At 41.4% G+C, this 18,208-nt stretch overlaps 1 protein-coding gene across 1 annotated transcript in view; it reads right to left on the reverse strand.

Moving 5' to 3' along the window:
• LOC128270676 (netrin receptor UNC5C-like) overlaps positions 1 to 12,491 on the reverse strand; it is a 17,291-nt gene extending 4,800 nt beyond the window's left edge. Inside the window, exons 1-7 of the mRNA XM_053008088.1 lie at positions 11,877 to 12,491; positions 11,403 to 11,619; positions 6,627 to 6,823; positions 5,664 to 5,742; positions 3,666 to 3,836; positions 3,374 to 3,415; positions 2,579 to 2,857 (exon numbers count right to left, since the gene is read on the reverse strand). Coding sequence (XP_052864048.1) covers positions 2,579 to 2,857; positions 3,374 to 3,415; positions 3,666 to 3,836; positions 5,664 to 5,742; positions 6,627 to 6,823; positions 11,403 to 11,619; positions 11,877 to 12,491 — 1,600 coding nt within the window. The remainder of the gene's footprint in view (positions 1 to 2,578; positions 2,858 to 3,373; positions 3,416 to 3,665; positions 3,837 to 5,663; positions 5,743 to 6,626; positions 6,824 to 11,402; positions 11,620 to 11,876) is intronic.
• Positions 12,492 to 18,208: the final 5,717 nt, after the last annotated feature.

Below are 18,208 nucleotides of genomic sequence, written 5' to 3' on the forward strand. Positions count from 1 at the left end.
AATTCAAAATACTTTCATAGAGTACGCAACATCATTATCAACAGGTTCAAAGAGATTGAGTTTGTTGTATGAGTTGCTATGAAAATAATTTAATTTCATTTTGATTTCCTACGGACGGGCAAGGGATGAATATATTTCGAAAAAAGTGAAGATATTACAGAAATCAATAAGAAAAAAGCGATCTCAAGAACATCACTATCAAACAGTTTGTGTGGGTTAGTATGCACATCATATTCTATGGCGTCAGATGCCTAGGATAGTATATTCCATAGTCAAATGGATGAAACCTTGATGTCAATGAAAATGTTCTATTGAAAATTAAACTAATCAACTATAAAGTTCAGAAATTCAGTTTGTCATATCTCATTGCTAGAGGCTTAGAAATGACAAATGTTGTATTGTGCCTTTAAACCCGTTTTGAAACTACTGAAAGATATCTAAAATATCGTATACTTTACGCAAAACCCAGAGTAGAGTAGAAACAACCCACACCGAAAATGTCGGCAACAAATGATCCGGGACTAGCGAATCATGAATCATACTCATCCCAGGTATCCACTGTCTTTGATATATGATGGTGTATTCTTCAACCAAACATAACATCGCACGGATCTTACGACATTGGTCGCTGATGTGAGAAAGTGCTCAACTGTCAACGTGCATAGAAAGAGACAAAAGTGCTGGGCAGCAAATGCTTGTAGAATCTGAAACAAACCATCATCTCGTCGCAAAAACTCCTTACTCCATCTCTCTAAAACCTAGGTCAAAGGACAAGAGCGCGGACCATGGTTCTGGCCCAAATAATTTAACCAAATTTATGATTCCATTACCGAATCATTTCTTCCTAGCCATTAAGCAGCGCGTGTCCAAACCAAGGATATCGCTTGGATAGCTCAGGAAAGAGAAACAGAAATAGCGTAGCGAAGCTGCTACTTTTCGCATCATTAATTATATTTCACCCCTCCCGGTACGAAGAGGAGAAGATTTTGGCACTTCAGCTCAAGAAGATCTGGCCGTTAATTCGGCATAATGAATCACGATAAAACCGGAAGCAACTTTTGGGGGGTGCCAAAAAAAATTTAATCGATTTGTTAAAAAATACTACAAAATTAAATCGTCGTTGAGTACATGAAGATGAACCATGAACCATAAAATTTCTACTTAAGATTATCTATCAAATTAACAGTTTTTTTCCTGCACGGCTTAGCAGGCCCAGGTCGGCCCAGTGCTTGTTGTTGGCGGATAACGGCAGAGAAGAAGCCCAAACGGAGAAGTGCCCAGCAGTGCGGTCCCTTCAACAAGAGCACGACACCAAAAATCGTTCAAAATGCAACCGCTTTTGGCTGAGATATGGAGATGTCATGATTGCCAATCGGCAGTGGCGGACGATTTGAAACCTATCCTCGGTAGCAACCTTCGCTTGTCCTTTTTTCGATACTCTTAGCTCAAAGACGGCATGCTTTGTAGGAAAATCGCATTATAATAAACCTTACATAATGTGATTTATTTTATACCTTTTCTTATAAATAGTCATTCTTAAGGATCTGGTAGCAGTGCTATTTTCCTGGAAGGTCAATAAGGATCGCTGTGACCTTTACTTCGATTTCGCACAACCGAACCTTGCCAATCATGACGAAATTCGAGCATTGTGTATACATGGGCGTTGATGAAACACACATGACTCAACATTCATTAAAACTGACCTATCATCGATATGATCGTTCACAATGTGAACCTCCATCAATGTCTTCCATCAATCAGTACGATTGTCGGACAAAACGGAAAAGAAAAGCGTCTTTTGACTCCTATTCATCAATAAAAGTATTCTTGAAAATCTTGTTAAAGGTAGTCAGAGAATGTCGAAATTAAATAAAACATGTAAAAATGCTTCATAATGAAATAAAACAATTGTCAAGTACATTTTTAACGACTCAGTGTAAAGATGTCCACGATGAGCACGCACAAATTTAAATAATACACGCGGCTGGGCGACGTCGTCCACTTGAAATGCCGCCATTTTATTGAAAATCTTCCCAGTGGACCGTCGGTGTACGATTTCGCACAAAAGCCGAAATAATGCAGAATCATGATGGTCTACTGAACAAGGCAAGGGAGAGAGAGCTTCCTCTTGAGTGGCACAAAATGATCCCGGGAAATTCTCTTATTGAATTATTCATGAAGATTAAAAGACAATTAAGGTGCCAAGTGGACTAGGGCAACATTAAGGGCATGTAGCCCAGTAGTGTGAATTCCAATTTACGATGATCCTTAAATTGTTTTACTACGTTCTGACAACAAAGAACATTGTTTCATCGCACATTTTAAAAAAATATCCTAGGAAAAAAGTTTTCAAAAGCACGGGCGCAATGCTAATCACACAACTTACTGACTTATTGAGATAGTTAATTTATAGTACTCTGAATTGTGATTTTTACTTTGAGAAATCTTTGCTGTAGACTTGCAATTGCTTTAAATCATGGAAAATATAGATATAATTTGCAAATACTGATAGAATCTAAATTGTTCATAACATTGTTTCATAACAATACGTCTACACCAAACTGAAAATAGGACTTACCTTGCATAGAGTAGTTGCACATCCCTCCGGAACATTTGACGGACTGATGGCTCTTGCCAACGCAGCTGATTATGGTTCCGCTGTCGATGACGAACGCGTGTTGTCGATCGGAGGCTCCTCCTGATACGGAGTTGTTGGCTACCAGAGCGGCTGTGGCTGCCGTGACTCCGGTGGCCACCGTGGCGGATGTCGAAAAGGCTCCAATGCACGATCGCTGACGAGTCTGGGTACAGTCCGGACCACACTCGGTCCATTCTGACCAGCTCGACCACCGCCCGGCTGTAATTGAATTATGCAAATTCGAAGTAAAGTGAGATAGTGCTATGTTTTAACACGGCGACGAGGGCCCGAACATGCATTGGAGATCCCATTTTAGAACATGTTCTGCCAGAAGCTCGATGACAGGCCCGGACAAGGTCTTTCGCCACTCCGAGCTTGTGGAGTGAATGTTTTTCCCTCTTTAGTTGCATGCAACACATTGCAACATCAATATGTAAGCGGAAGGGAAATAACTCAGAGATGAGGGGGGAACAGAATAGCATTGAACACTGACGAGAAGTAGAATTTAAACTTCCTTTCCTCAATGGTGAAAAAGAAAATAAAGCCTTTGGAGTAAGTGTGGTTTTGTAATTAGGTGTTGCCAAAATTGATAATGCATGAAAATAATAAACTATTACATGAACGTAAACAACTGACCGGAATAACTATCTATTTTTACATATTATGTTCCTGCTTCAAAAGCGAAAGAAGAGTAGGAGCACTGAAGATTTAGTTGGGGCACGAAAATAGTCTTACCATTCACACGATAGCCGTCAGGATTGACGATTTGCACATCATCTAATCAAACGAAACACGCGAGGCGATCAATGTTAAGCATGAAATGGAGGTGTGTGCGACGATGTTATTGGAGAAGTGTAATTTAATCATATTACATGTTATTAAATTATGATGAATTATACAATGCAGCACACTGTTAGCCTTTGATGGTGATGAAAGCAAATGATAAATATTCGAGGCTTTGTCCGAAAGCAAATAGAACTTAAATAGATAAACAAAGCGAGAAATGTATGGAAACGTGTAAACTTACCGGAACATGGTAGACAATCGGGAGTTGATTCAGTGGTCGGTCCTGGGCAAGGTGCACCACTATTCAGAGGGACAGGGCTGTTGCACACTCTCGTCCGCTTTTGACCTTGTTTCGGATGCCCAGGACATTTGCAGTCGGTCCACGGACCCCATGGGCTCCAGCCGCCATCAACTGTTGGGTAGAAAAAAAGAGTAAACGAAAACGCATTACAACATAGGGGTCATAAAATAAAACTATATTCGAACAGGCCACATCCAGCTGCAGATGGAGTAATAACAGCAGATCCAGCTGCAGATGGAGTATTAAGTAATAATAGTAATATAAATAGATAACCCATCGTAAAAATAGCGCTCACAAAAGCGGGTTCTTGGAGCCCAATCGTCAAAAAGTAATCCTTCAATTTATGTGTCGTTCCCTAACACAGTTTTGGCGACACGCGTAAGAGGAATCGGAAACCTTGGCCACGGCGAAGGTTATTAATAGACTATAGCACCATTCTATTGATAATTTGGAGTGCATTTTATAGAAGCATTTTATTTAGGAGTTTGCTCTCAATTGTGTTCCTCGCGGAAGACAATGTTGATAATGTTGAACGCAACATTAAATGCTACAGGCCGAGGTTCTACATACGTGTTTTTAATTTCTCCCCTAGTGGGTAACTAACAGTCGAGAGCCACACAACAAAAACAAACTACAAAGAATAGCAATTTCGATTTCCCAATTCATTCCTGCGGGTCCAAATCAAAAAGGAGAAGGTTTTGAGGTTCTTAGATGCTGGCACATTATCTATTGTCCATTAAGGAACTAAAAGATTTCCAATGTGACACTTTCCCGAGATAAAATATCAGAGATTGCGTGGAAGCAGCAGCAGCAGGAGTAACATTAAAGCAATGCGTGATAGAAAACCGAATACCGTTTGTATCTGTTTTATGGTCGTCAAGTTTTGGGCTTGACAACCGCTCTAAAGGCTAAGAACGACTAAACCATCTAGGAAGGTGTAGATAAATTAAGGAAAAAGAAAAAGAAGGATGATAAGAAAACCCTCTCAAGCGAACTTTAAGTAAAACGATACCAATTCTTTCTAAATAGTGGCTTATCTAAAGAACCCAGAAGTGGATTCTATTGAAAATGGGATGTTATTTACCATTCGCTTTGGTGTTGTTCCCAGAATTCATTGCAATACAAAGTAGTTCACCTTATTCGAATGGTTCGAGAGTTTTGCAATAAATTAGGTAACAGTTTTAGGGTTCTATTTTTCCATCATCGGATTGATGTCCTGGGACCAACCCTTACTATTCCGAAACGTAAATGAAATAACAGAAGTCCATAAGCACCCCTAATGTTCTGAACGATGGAATAATGACAAGTTTGATGTTAATCAATCCCACGGGGCTGGAGAGAGATCCCAGAAGACATTGTGTGGTTTTTTCTCCACTATCTTTGTTGGAAAACTCTCCCGCATTTTTCTTTTTGTTGGAGAGTTTTTCACACCCACGGTGTTACAACCGTGCAATTGGTGACGGGCGGAAAATTTATGCAAATCAATCATCACGTATACAAATGGCCTGCATTCTTTACAAGGGTCGAATATTTGAAACGCTTGGGGTTCTTGCTCCTTTTTCCTTTGGAATCTCAATGCATTTGGAAATTTAGAAATATTCCTCTCAGGATTCACTCGCATATCGAATAATGGGCTGTAAAGTGAACTGAGTAGTGAGGGGTACCAGCGACGTTCGATGATTAGAGAAGAGAATGGTTTGGAGAATATATGCAAACGAAATAACGGAATGAATAATTAAAAGAACCCTTAAGAACGACTTAAGATGCTAGCATATTTTAAAAGAAGTTGTGTAAGTTTTATACATTGCGTTGGGGAAAGACCATTATCGAGAAACCAATGCGCATCGTAGAAAGATGCCTTTCGGCCGCTGCTCTATTCACAAACACATTTGTTACATGAACTGACCAGATGACAGATAGAGGCCGACGAGCACTTACCGAAGACGGTGATTGGAACTGGTTCCGAAATACGTTTGCCTGCGATGTTCTCCGCAATACATGTATAATTGGCCATGTCCTGTGATGAGAGAGAACGAAAAAGAAAAGGTCTTTGAGAAAAACACGAACAGCAACAAAAGAAAACTAAAGAAGGCATTCGAAGACTCGGGATTTGGAAAGAATCGGGATTTGAAAATGAACAACAGGGCCGATTACAACACGTCTACGCCCTGAAAAGGATCGTTTCCAGAAGGTTGAAGAATGGAAATTTGAACACCCAGAGAAGGATAATAACAGCTGGTCTCCGCCCAGCGGCGGTCCTAACCACGGCGCCTTCCCGCTGTGGTCGAGAATCGAAATACTTTCTGAAGTTACAAAACCGAACGGAACGATGTAACAAGTTTCGGATACGGGAATTTTTTCAGAGTTTTTTTCTTCCAACTTCGATTGCAGTTGTGCTGGATGGCAGGGATCAGAACCTACATAAAAACGTCTTGGAAGATACTGACAACGGGAACGAATTGGATAGGATAACGCTCTTGGAACATTTTCGTTTCTTTCGGAAAATGACGAGCCAAGATGGCAAGAAAAAACCCGTCATCACTCAGGTGCTTCAGGATTTCCATTGTCCGTCCGGAGCTGTAATCAACTGCTTTTGATATATTATATCACAGGGACTAAAAGGAAAAATTCTGCTTGGCCTAGCTTAATCGTTATTCTATCAAAAAAGATTAGAGAAATATGCTTCTGAAATTGTTGTGATTGGGATGACATGGATTACAACATGTGGCTTTCGACAACAACAAAAAAAACATGCATCCTTCCATAAGTGTGATCCTAATCGTGCCTTGAATTCAATTCTATAGCTTTCAAGAAGATGTAGAATTTAAAACCTTATTCGTGGTAAATTAATGCAACCGTGAATGAGTGCAATAGAAGCGCATTACGGAGCACAACTCTTACCTGCATTTCAACCCGTGCAATCAGGAGCGAGTATTCTGCGAGCAGGACGTACGGTGGGTTGGCGTGCAGTGTAACACCATTCTTCTGCCAGACTACTTTGGCCACCGGAGTTGCGTTTGCGTTGCAAATCAGCTCGGCTCGACCACCCGTACTGACGCGCACGGTCTTCGGCGTAATGTTAATTTGCTTCTTGATGGCTGCGAAAGAAAGAAAAGGAACAGGAGCAACACGATGAGAACTGGTGAAGTTAACAACAAATAAGATTTAGGTTTTCAGGGCGACAGCTTTCCAGACGGTGCATCGGCAGTACCGTGGACTTCTTAAAGGTAAAATGCAGCTGGAAGACAGCAACATAGCCTTCTGCCACACACTTGAAGCCATGGAACGGTTTTAACCCAAAACGAGTCCCGTCGAGTTGAAGCATACCACGCTTCGGCATTACAATTAAAGAAGGCAAAATTTGGAATGAGCAATTTTAGATATTTAACTATTTTTAGGCTAATATTTGGTATAGGAGGTATTTTCCCACTGAAGTCATGTGTGCGATGAGGTAATAGATCTACAATAAATATTTGCTACGATTCTCTCGTTAAATGACTTCAACTTCACTTCAACTCGCATTATTTGAACTTATTATGTTTTAAGTACATACCGCGTTCGATTGCCAATCACTAAGCAATCATTTTGCGGCAAATTACATGTGTGTTTGTGCACACATGTCTTGTGTTTGTTTTTTCTCGATTGCTAAGGGCTCTTGAAGATTTCAGGTATCGAGCCAACTGAGAAGATTTGAGCCCGCAATTGACCGTATCCTATCTTGTAAACTGCTCATATAAAGGTGGCGTCAATTGGTGGGCTTTTAGAAAGTATTGATTACAACGGGCTGTTGCTTCGCTGCTCGAGGCCCGTACGGACAACCATTGGATCACCACGAATACGCTGGAGAAGGTACAAGCAATTGCGAAAATGAAATAGCGATGCGGTGTTCATGGGAAACAACCTTTCTATAAACACGCTACCAACAACGCATGAATTGTCAATATGTAAGAAAATATCGGTGGTAAATATCACACCAAAGGTTTCTAAGTTTATTTGGCTGCTTGTGCGTAAGTAAGAGTAGTATAATTTTGAATTGAACTAACAAATTTATCTAAACGTTTCGTTTTAAAAAGAAACAATTTTATTTGCTTCAAGTCTGTTAAATAAAATAGTTGCGTTCCATGAAAAAGGAAACCATGTTTGATATAAGCGACATCGTTTGTTAATCAAAGCTAACTACCCACGTTTTGTCCAACAACACACGTGGATCGCACTTCGACAAAAGCTTGAATTTCAATGATCGTTACAACATTTGACGAGGGTTACAACACACCATACATGTTGATTCCGCTGCTTGGGAGCGAACGAAAATTCATTTGCATTTGAACCGAATCATTAAGCAGGCGTTGTCATCGGCCAAACCTGCGATCCGTTGCCCCGCTCTGCATCGTTTATAGATACCGACGATGTTGGTGTTCAAAAAAGACGTACTTCTTGAAACATAAACTGCCCTTTCACGGAACATGCTTACAAATGTCACCATTCTTAACCTTCGAAATTACGGACCGAACGGCTCCAATAAATAACCCATCGGTGCGTCGCACCACATTTCCGAACTAGTGGTCGCTCAAGGTGGTCGAACGCTTAGACCTTAGACCCCAAAAGAAGAAGAAGGTATTTTGTTGAATACTCCTCAAAAACATCTCCTTCTATTTCCGATGCCATATGGTTCCAGGATGGTTGTTGGATATTTATTAGGGTACGTTCCTTACGTCTTTTGACAAAGTTTCGTTGCAAGTCTCCCTGTTTGTGGTGGGAGCTTCATAGTCTGAATAATTAGTTCTCCAAAAGCATGCCCTACGACGGCAACCATCGACATGTTGAGCTGGATGATTGATGTTGGGTGTAAAGTTCGCGGCTTAGACAACGGATGTTCTCGTGAATTAAATTACTTAGCTCCCTCCACATTTATTCTCATGCTCCGGAAACACCATGATCCATTATATGACAGAAGTCTTCCTCTATTGTCATTAGCCTACTGTTTTGTTACTTCAGTTCGCAGTCTTAAGAAAGCAATGTTTCGCTGCGTAAAAATAATGTTAAAAAGTTTTCTTGCAAGAACATGCAGCTTTCACTTCTATTGTAACTGCAAGGTTTATCACGATTCGTTATAGGAGCTGGTGGTTTCATAGACATATCCTGCAAAAATAAACTGCTCCTAATATACTTTTCCATCGTAATCAACTAAATCATATGAAGAGAATCTGAATGAAATGATAAATGAATATAAACACAGCCATCTACTGACATTGTGTTTATTTACTCGCCGAACGATGCTTATGATTCTCAATTGTTTTATTATCTCTTACCATCCCTAATAGTTTCTCTCGCTCGTGGCCAGCTTCAGCGACATAAATAGTCTTAAACTACTCAACCACGCTTTTTAAGTTTGTTATTCGTTCCGGGTTCGTTTCTGGAGATCCACCTGCCTAACGGTCGACCATGCTTCACACGTCAACGGCTCAGTGATCTTATCAAAGACGTGTGTAACGGGAAACGACAACCAATGAGGTAAGGCAATATAAACATAGACACCTAAGCAAGCAACCAACCAAGTGAATGGCTTCAAACACCGTCAAGAAACACTCTGAGACGCAACTTTTTTGTCGTCTTTATGGAAAACATCTTCTTTCAATCATAACCCTACTTTCTGTTTGATTAGTCGTTCCTGATCGTCGCCGTGGCCACATGTCTGACGTGTCAGCGAGCGAACATTTCTATTGCTTTGCAATCTAAAACTCTCCGCCCCACATATTTATTCGTGAGCTTGTAATGGAGCTCGTGCAAAGTAGTGCCCACAGTCAACAAAACGTTTCGCTTATGCACTGCGTTGATATGCAAAGTTATATCAAGATAATAGGATTATAGCCGTCAACATTAGCTCGACAATTGACGCCCGGTTAGTTATAGAGCCTGCCGTGGCGACAATTCGTATGGCTTGGTCCAAGATCGAGGAACACAAGATTGAAGGAGTAGAACTGCTTTGCAATGGATGGTCACGCAGCTGCTGAACAAGTTTTATGATAATGTTTAAAATTGATTGCAGTATGGTAGCGAGCAACGCAAACACTGGAAACACATCAGTATCTCTTATCAATGTCCAACTAAATCAAAGAAAAGTATCAAAAAGAGCAAATCGAGCGGATTAATATACATTTTTCAAAGAGTATTCTACACGAACAAGCAAACCAGAGAAGGAAAAGCTTACGGAAAATCATCGACAGCGATCTTGTGTCTTGTAATTTGAATGTTTAATAGTTTTCTAAATCTAGTGGTAACGGAGTCATCTTTTATTTCCTTCACATGTTCAATACTGTATTTTAAAACGGCGTAGAAAATATGTTACATTTGGCGTATAGAGTCCGGCGTTAGTTTATCGTACCCGGAAAGGAGGATCTCATAAATTTCATAAATTAAACGTCGCCGGCCCAACGAAAGAGAATTGATAGAAGAACAAAGTGGGGAACTAGATAATATCAACCTTCGTAAATTCCGAACGAATTGTAGGATGGCATTTTAAGTTGAAAGGAGGAGCTTTCCTTTAAATTGTAGATATTTTAGAGTCCGGGAATTAGGGGTTTCAGAAATTGGGCGCAGATGATGCATGGTACCAATAAAAGAATGTTTCTAATTGTGGGAACCATAGAAAAGGTTTATCGGAACTGTAGAAAAGGCCTTTCTTTTTTCCTTTTTTCCTTAAAGGAATATATTTTTTAATATCATTTTCCCTTAGACTGTACACAGGTATTGTACAAGAAGTTGTGGTGTATTCCATAGCACATGAGTATACTTCACGTACAATATTTGACGTAGGTTCAGTAGGTTGTTTTTTTAGTTTTACATTTTTCTTGATCGGTTAATTTCGAAGTCCCAAGGAATGGAGAAAAGAAAACAAGATTAAAGTATACATTTAATCCCGCGAAAGTTCAGTTGAATTATTTTACTCGCCATCGACCCAATGAATATGTATAACGGCTTTCGATTTTTGAGTTCGCTAATGGATGAAGAAATCGACTCCAGGGCGCATTCGTTCGTAGAGAGAAAAAAGCGGAATCGCAACCAGCGTCCATTAGCAAACGGAACTGAGTCCAGGAATCAACCCAGGTGTGCAATGAATTTAAAGCTTAGCATGCACTTAGCGGACAGATGAAATGCCAAATGGCAATGAAACCAATGTGAGTGCCAGATCAAGGCATACATTGCTGTCCAAATACAGCCTACAATGGATGAGTCTGTTCACTAACCGGAGAAGGTAAGGAAATATCGACGCTCCTTGGGAAGCAGAAAACCGGTACTTTGACATCGAATTACGACGGAAAGGTCTAAATTAAGTGATCGCCTTTAAGCATGCAAGTTTGAACTTAATTTATATTGAGCCGGCTTTACATCGCAGATTTTTGAATAGTAAATGCCTTTCACACTGTGTTGCTTTCCGCCGACTAAAAGCAGTCGACTTTACTCTTCGGTTAAGTTATCTCAATCCAACAAACCCGCATTGCTTCCATCCACAAAGTTTGAAGTTAAATAACATGATGTGAAAGCATCCCGAGAGCGAGAGAGAGTAAATAATGATCATAAGATAAATAAATAACTGACGTCAATGGCTATGCTGGGAGGGAGTGCCTTTTAGCGAAGTCATGGGAGAGAAACGGTAACTAGTCGGTAATTAACACTCACTTGCCACTTGGATCGTAACTGGCTGTGTCTTGACGTGGCCACGGGATGAATACGCCCGGCATTCGCATTTGAATGGGCCGTTGCCGAAGTACTCGTCGACCAACTCCCGGGTGATGGTGGCTGTCGCTTCCTGCAGCTGGATACCGCTATGAGGGTCGGTGTGGTGTTCATCGTCAGTCGGTGGCGGTTTGGTGCTTCCGCTGCACTTGAACGAGATCTGCGACAGAAATGGAGACAGAGGTGAAGGTGGTGAACACATGACGTCGTTTTTCTATCCGCCTGAACGCAATCTAACAACTTCTCAAGGTGACAGACCGAATAAATATTAAGGGGCTGCATAGGCTGAAGTGAGACTTTAAATAAATAAAATGAGCTACATTTTTCGAGAGCAACGTACTACAAAATACCAAGAAACTAGCTCTGAGACTTTTCTTTGCGGTTGAAGACCAACGACTTATAATTGCAAGAACTTACCTGTAGTGCATGTGACGCTTTACAGTACAGCTTGACCGGGCGATTCTTCAAGACGTATGCACTTTTGGGTTCAACCAGAAAAACCGGAAGTGGCGTACCGTCCGTTGCAGCCCCGAAGCTTTCGATGTGATCAATTGCTGCGGTCTCGAAGGTGTCGGTGTAGTCGAGAGAATCGTGTTTATGGTCACTAGTCACCGTACCTCGATCTTCAGCTCCTCGACTGTCGTCATCGAAGTTCCCAAGCAACTCTTCGCCTTCTTCGTAGCCATCCTCCTCCACATCGTCACTATCGTCGTGCTCGGCGAGTAGGTGTGGTTTCACGTTAGTCACCGTGCCGGAGGACGATGGCGGGGGAGTCGAAAAATCTGATTTCGATGCACCGCCGCCACCTGGATGGGACCCTCCTTCACTTACATCTCCATCCGGTAGCATTGCATCGGAAATGTAACCAAAATCTCCGTCATGTTGACCACCAGCCGGTGGACTACTAACTAACTGGCGCTGACGTAACGGTCGGTGGCGGTCCTTATTCACCTGCGAGCCAATTACGTCGACCAGCGAGCCAAATAAGCCGATGGTAAATAATTGAAGCAGCGTCGCCTTACTTATCCTCATATTGGCGGCGGAAGGTTGGTCTGTTGGCTGAGGTGTTGGTAGTCTATTTGCTGCAGTGTAACCGACGCGTATTCCGGAAAGGGTCTGCAACCAACGTCATTGAAGCTAGTGACTTTTCTACTGCTGCAAAGCAGGACTCGTTCTCCGATGAAGTACCAGAGCGACAATGTAGTTATCGAACAATGCACTAAGCACAGGATCACACATACGCGCACAGAACATTGAAAAGGACTAGTGCAGACCGTGACTTATGCTACACAAGGTGGCTCATTTCGACCTTAGCTCTCGTTGCCAGCGTTGGAAAGGTTTCGAAAGGATAAAGGACGCTTGCAATCGACACACGCATGGCGCTGCCAGTAAAGTGTAATTTACGGAGAGAGTATAGCACATATTTTTCACGTTTCACCTTTTGCCGACATTTTTTCGACTCGAGACACACCACCGGCACCTTGTCATTGGAGAACTTTTCTCGTTGCACACCTTTAGCAATTTAATCCGCCCCACTACGCTTCCTTCTATGCACTTTCCACCATGCACTCCACCTCAAATTCTTTTAATCAAAGTTGCAGTCGTACTTTGTGGAACGACCTCAAGTCGAAGGGCGGGCGTGTTTCGCGAACTATTGCTTTTAGCTACTCCGCGATAGAGGACTCCCAAGAAGATACTGGTACTACGTATTCCCTGTCCAATACTTGTGAGAATGAGTGCTTTTCACTAATTTACTTCCTTCTTTCTGAAGGGCTTATCGCAGGAAAGACATGGCTTCTTGGCTCCTTGGCGGTGGTTCGAATTGCTTGCGGTTCACTTTTAGACTCACCCACACTGCACGATTCAGTGGGTGGATATAAAATTGATTTCTTTTCTACAGACCCATCGCATGGTCTAACACAGCAGGATTGGGATATAAATTTTGTTCACCCAAGACCGAACACGGCACATGTCGAAGGCAACTTTCTTCGTTATGGTTACCGGTGTGAGCAGAATCTAGCAAGATCCACCGAACTAACGTCACATTACGGGGAAATTTAGCACGAAGAGCTTGACACGAAGTTTACCGGTGGGCAAGAGGTCATCGCGAGGAGCAATCTTGAGCATAGCTGTCGTTCTTGAACGTTTTCTTCACGATCTTCCGAGTTGAGACGACATCTGGCTTTATCGGGGCTTAGGGGTTTTCTGTCGCTTCACTCTTGTTAAATCGAACAGGTTCTTCGGCTTAGTGCTCGTTATTTTCGGTTTCCAACCAATTCAACCGTGTCAGCCCAGGTGATACCTGTAATTGGAAAATTGAATTAAACCTTTATTAGTAATTGCTTCTTGCTTTTCGGTCAACTGGAATGTAATTTTCGCTAGAGTTCTTATAACATTTTGTGTAAGAAAAGAAAAATGGTGTCAATGATTACCTTGTTTAAATTTCCTTCACATTCGTTAGAAAAAATGCAGAAAATGAAAAATTTAAAATACGGAAACTAATTGAAAAAAGTAGATTTGTTCGTACCATTGAATTATAGAACAATTTTTTGGGTCTTAAATAATCAAGCCATTACAATATTTGCCAATTACTCGGTACATTGAGCGCTATACATTGTGAATTGCAAACTGAATGCCAGTATCGACCAAGGCACCCAAAAATTCCGTGCCCCTTATTCTACTATAGGATATTCTTAAAATGGCGAATTAAATATGTGCCTTGCAAAAAAACACTATCAATCACACGTTCGATCTTGTTAATGCTTCTAGAGTTTCTCACAAATGCAAAAAATGTGCGCCCCAAGCATCACAATCAGAACGAATTAAATCCGAGCATGTCGTAGGAACTGGGTTGATAAAATCTTGCAGTATAATGAAGACTTTTTTATGCCTCTTGCGAGGAGTAAAAAAACAACATTTTCCCTTCTCGATGATTGCGAATCGGAAACTGATTGTGTTTGGCAGCCGCGGGAACAGAAATCGTAACCTCCAAGCACTGTAGCTGTTGTTCCTTCACTGAAGGGAATGGCAGTTTACGCTACAAAATCTGACGTATCTAGTTTCAGCATCTGACATCTGCTACTTGAGAAAAATTTAAATTTCAAATTGCAATTGGCCACCGTGAATAACAAAAAGACCAGTGCATCTTGTGAAAGGTGAAGCCGTTGATGTTGCTAGGTACCATGCCATGTGTGCTCAAAAACACAGAAAACTTCTTAATAATCCTAATAAAGACAGCTATCAGCAGGAGCGGGATTCAGTAACAACTTACAGCTATTCAAATTAGTAGTCAAAATCTACTCTTTTAATAACCATTAAATACAAATTTGGTAGTTCTTGTTGTTAAAACAAAACGTTTTCTTGCCACTTCTGTCAATTGCATAGTTTTGAAACCATATTTTACAACATATTTAGTTTGTGAGTATAAAACAGTACTAGCAATGATGATGATGCTCACTACAAAAGTAATAAGCTGTCGTAAATTATTCTACGCAAACCACTAATCGACGATGACTTACACGCGGTAGGCTATGTTTCTGATAAGTGCCCCCCAGACGAGTTAAAAAATCGATCGCCAACTGTCTGAGTAGAAAGTAAAATGAAACTACACTCCGGCTGTGGCCAAAGTTTGGTTATAAAGTTAACATCCCCTCCAGCGAAAAAGACGTCAAAACGTATTCACGTTTCGTCTAGTTTCGTTGCGATTTTCTGTAGCACAAGGAAACAAGGAAAACTGCACTTGCATGGGGTGAATCGATGACGGCGGTTTGATGAAACAAGAAAATATGTTTCCCGCACGACGAAGGAATAAAGAAGAAATGAAATTTACCGCACACATTATTTAATGGCAGCCATAAATAACTATGGCGGTGGCTCCAGTAGTCCGCTAGGACACCTTCTCCCGTTTCCGAATGACAGTCAACACCCTCTGGACCTTCAGAGTCTTCGACTGTCGCCTGTCTGCCACTTGCGTACGGCACATGACGACGACGACTAACCACCGACGAAGGCGACGACTGCATTTGCAAAAAAACCTCCCGTCGCACTGAATTATGCAAAGCAAACTCGTCACGGGCACTTCCTTGAACTTCCCATTTAAATTCACATGGGGAGTAGTTAGAGGTGCGCGCGATGAGGAGGGTTGTAGAACCGTTAGAACGAACTACTTCCCTGCAATTAGAGGCCAGGTATCGTTGAATCGTTAGGAAATTTTGAAATAATAATCTGGTACCCCATCCGCAGGAAGTCCGCAGACCCCTGAGCCAGAGAACGAGAGTGTGAGAATGTAAATCCCGACTTTAACGGGCGACTCTTTACACTTACTGCAATCAGGGAACCAGTTTTCCCGCAGCGTAGCATAGTTTAAGGGGCGAATAGCAAAATTCAGAGGCGATGATGTCAAAAGAGGATTGTCAGAACATGTGGTAGAGTTCTTTCACGTCTACCAAAAAAAAAAAAAATCAGAGGGTCTATGAGGCACAACGCATACAATGGTTGTCCGCAACCCTTGACATCTCTCGGAATGGTGACTTGATTTTTTTCAACCCTTGTATCGTCAGTGCCCGAAAATTAAAACATGATTCGATTGTAGTAAAAACTATATATGGAAACGGGAAAGATGGATGGAGAGGGAATCGAAATGCCCAAATGGGTCGGTTTGGACGTGCTGCGGTAGCAACTTTATGATGTTATATCCGTGCCACTGAGTGAGTTTCCGGTATGAAGGGGAAGAAAATAGGAAACGGTATTCAAATGTTAATGTTTGTTTTTTCCACAACTCGACTGGCGCCAATTTTATTGCTCACTCGGGCAAGCTCCAGACTTCCACAGCCAGAGTTCCATACTTTGTGCGGTGTTCCAATGGTTTGCCCGATCCGTCGGGAGACAGAAGCAAGTATGTAATCTAATACGCTATGCTTCTCTTCACGCGGCTAGAATGTGATCCAATGGTCTGTAGTTTGAATCACACGAGCATTTCACATATGATGGCGACGACTGTGAGTTTCTTTTAGATTCCCCTTCCATTTTGCGCTTTATTTCCGCCCAGGTTTTATATGTTTTATGAAGTTTCCGGGAATGTGAATAATACAGATCAAACTTTTACTTTATTCAGCATTATAAACTGTGACTCTGGCATTTGAAGAAGTGATTTTAACCATACGCATAAGTTGTTGTTGTTTAAACAATCCAAGCTGAAAATTGGCCATTAACGAAAATAATGTATATTTAACAACTAAACAATTATCCATCTTGGTTTAAGATCAAAATTAATATTGTAGGGCTTTTAACTGTTTGATTTTAATTTTATTTCGTACTTTTATTTTATTGAAAGGTTTCATTAGAGTTAATTATGAAATTTACAATCCAATACAATTGCAAAGACATCCGTAGATATGGAAGCTATCAACAACACTTCGAACAACACAGTCCAAGTATGTCTATCAAAAGGTTGCATGTTTGTACCAGTTTTGTGTCACCATTCAACCGCTGCCGAAGAGTGTAGAGATAAGGTATTTTTTGGTCGATAGGCTATTTTATTTGACTCTTGCCGTTGACAGGAAGATAAGTTCGTTTGTCGCGAAGTATAAAAGCATTCCGCCGGCAATTGTGATGAGTTCAACTGCCCAGCTGGACGCGAAAAGCTTGCCCCGGCTGCGCAAGGTGGAAGGATAATTTATGGAACCCGCTATGTCGGCTCCAAACTATTAAAGGAAGGAAAAAAAAACCAACGGAACGCCAGACAACCAACATGGCATTCCGGTTGAGGACTAGTTGTCATGACGAGCGGCTATTTATTATGCCCAAGAGATGCTAATCACCGGGAAACACGCGGTCAACACGGTGTGGCACCGCATTTGTATTCCCTCGATATGCTAAGTCTTAATACTGCCCTGACCTGTCGAACCACTGTGACCGGAACCTACAGATGATTGATCCGTGGCGACAGAAAAAAAAAACGTACGTACTGACAACGAAAGACGTCAAGATTCCGTAGCCGATTCGTAAAAGAGAATTACATTACGCAGTCAAGGAGCGATCTTGCGGTAGAATTGAAAACAATGCAAGGAAATGACAACCTGCTGTGCTGAATTTAATGACGTTTAGAGAGCTATGCGAAATCCTGTTTGTTCGAAGAATCCTTGTTCAGATCGTTGTTCAAAACAATTGTGAAAATTAAAATTATTTTTACTTGAAAGTTTAGAGGATTTCTCACTCAGTGAAATCACTGTCTTATCGATACAAAACTGTACTCACATTAAGTAAATGTTTGGATTTCGGAAGACTTTTGGTCAAAACACATTGTTGGTTCATGAGCTGATGTCACTTTTCCATCCTTGTTTGACATATTGTTCCCCTTAAAGGTTAGTGAAAAAGAAAAAGTCGAGAACAAGTGCTTGTCGCAACATGTTGCAAACACGCCGAGACTCAGTTCTCAGAATTGTCGAGAATACGTCTGGCAGAATGCTGGCGCCAAGCACGAATCCATCCTCTTTGTGAATGGAACAACTTGTATGTGTGTGCCTGTGTTGTGTTTCGTCCAAATTTCGAGGACCGTAGGGATCTTCAATGGGAACGTATTTACGACAAGCCAACGCATGCGAAGGTCAAAATCTCTGGGCCATAAATCGAGAATGCGTGCAGTTGAGTCTAGTAATCCTGGATACTGTAAAGGGCTTTTGAAGTATTGTGGCCCAAGCAAATTGTACTGCCACCGAGGGAATGTCTATAGGCAAAAGTCTCGAACACTC

The sequence above is a fragment of the Anopheles cruzii genome, chromosome 3 (genome assembly GCF_943734635.1).
Source record: "Anopheles cruzii chromosome 3, idAnoCruzAS_RS32_06, whole genome shotgun sequence".
Lineage (NCBI taxonomy): Eukaryota > Metazoa > Arthropoda > Insecta > Diptera > Culicidae > Anopheles > Anopheles cruzii.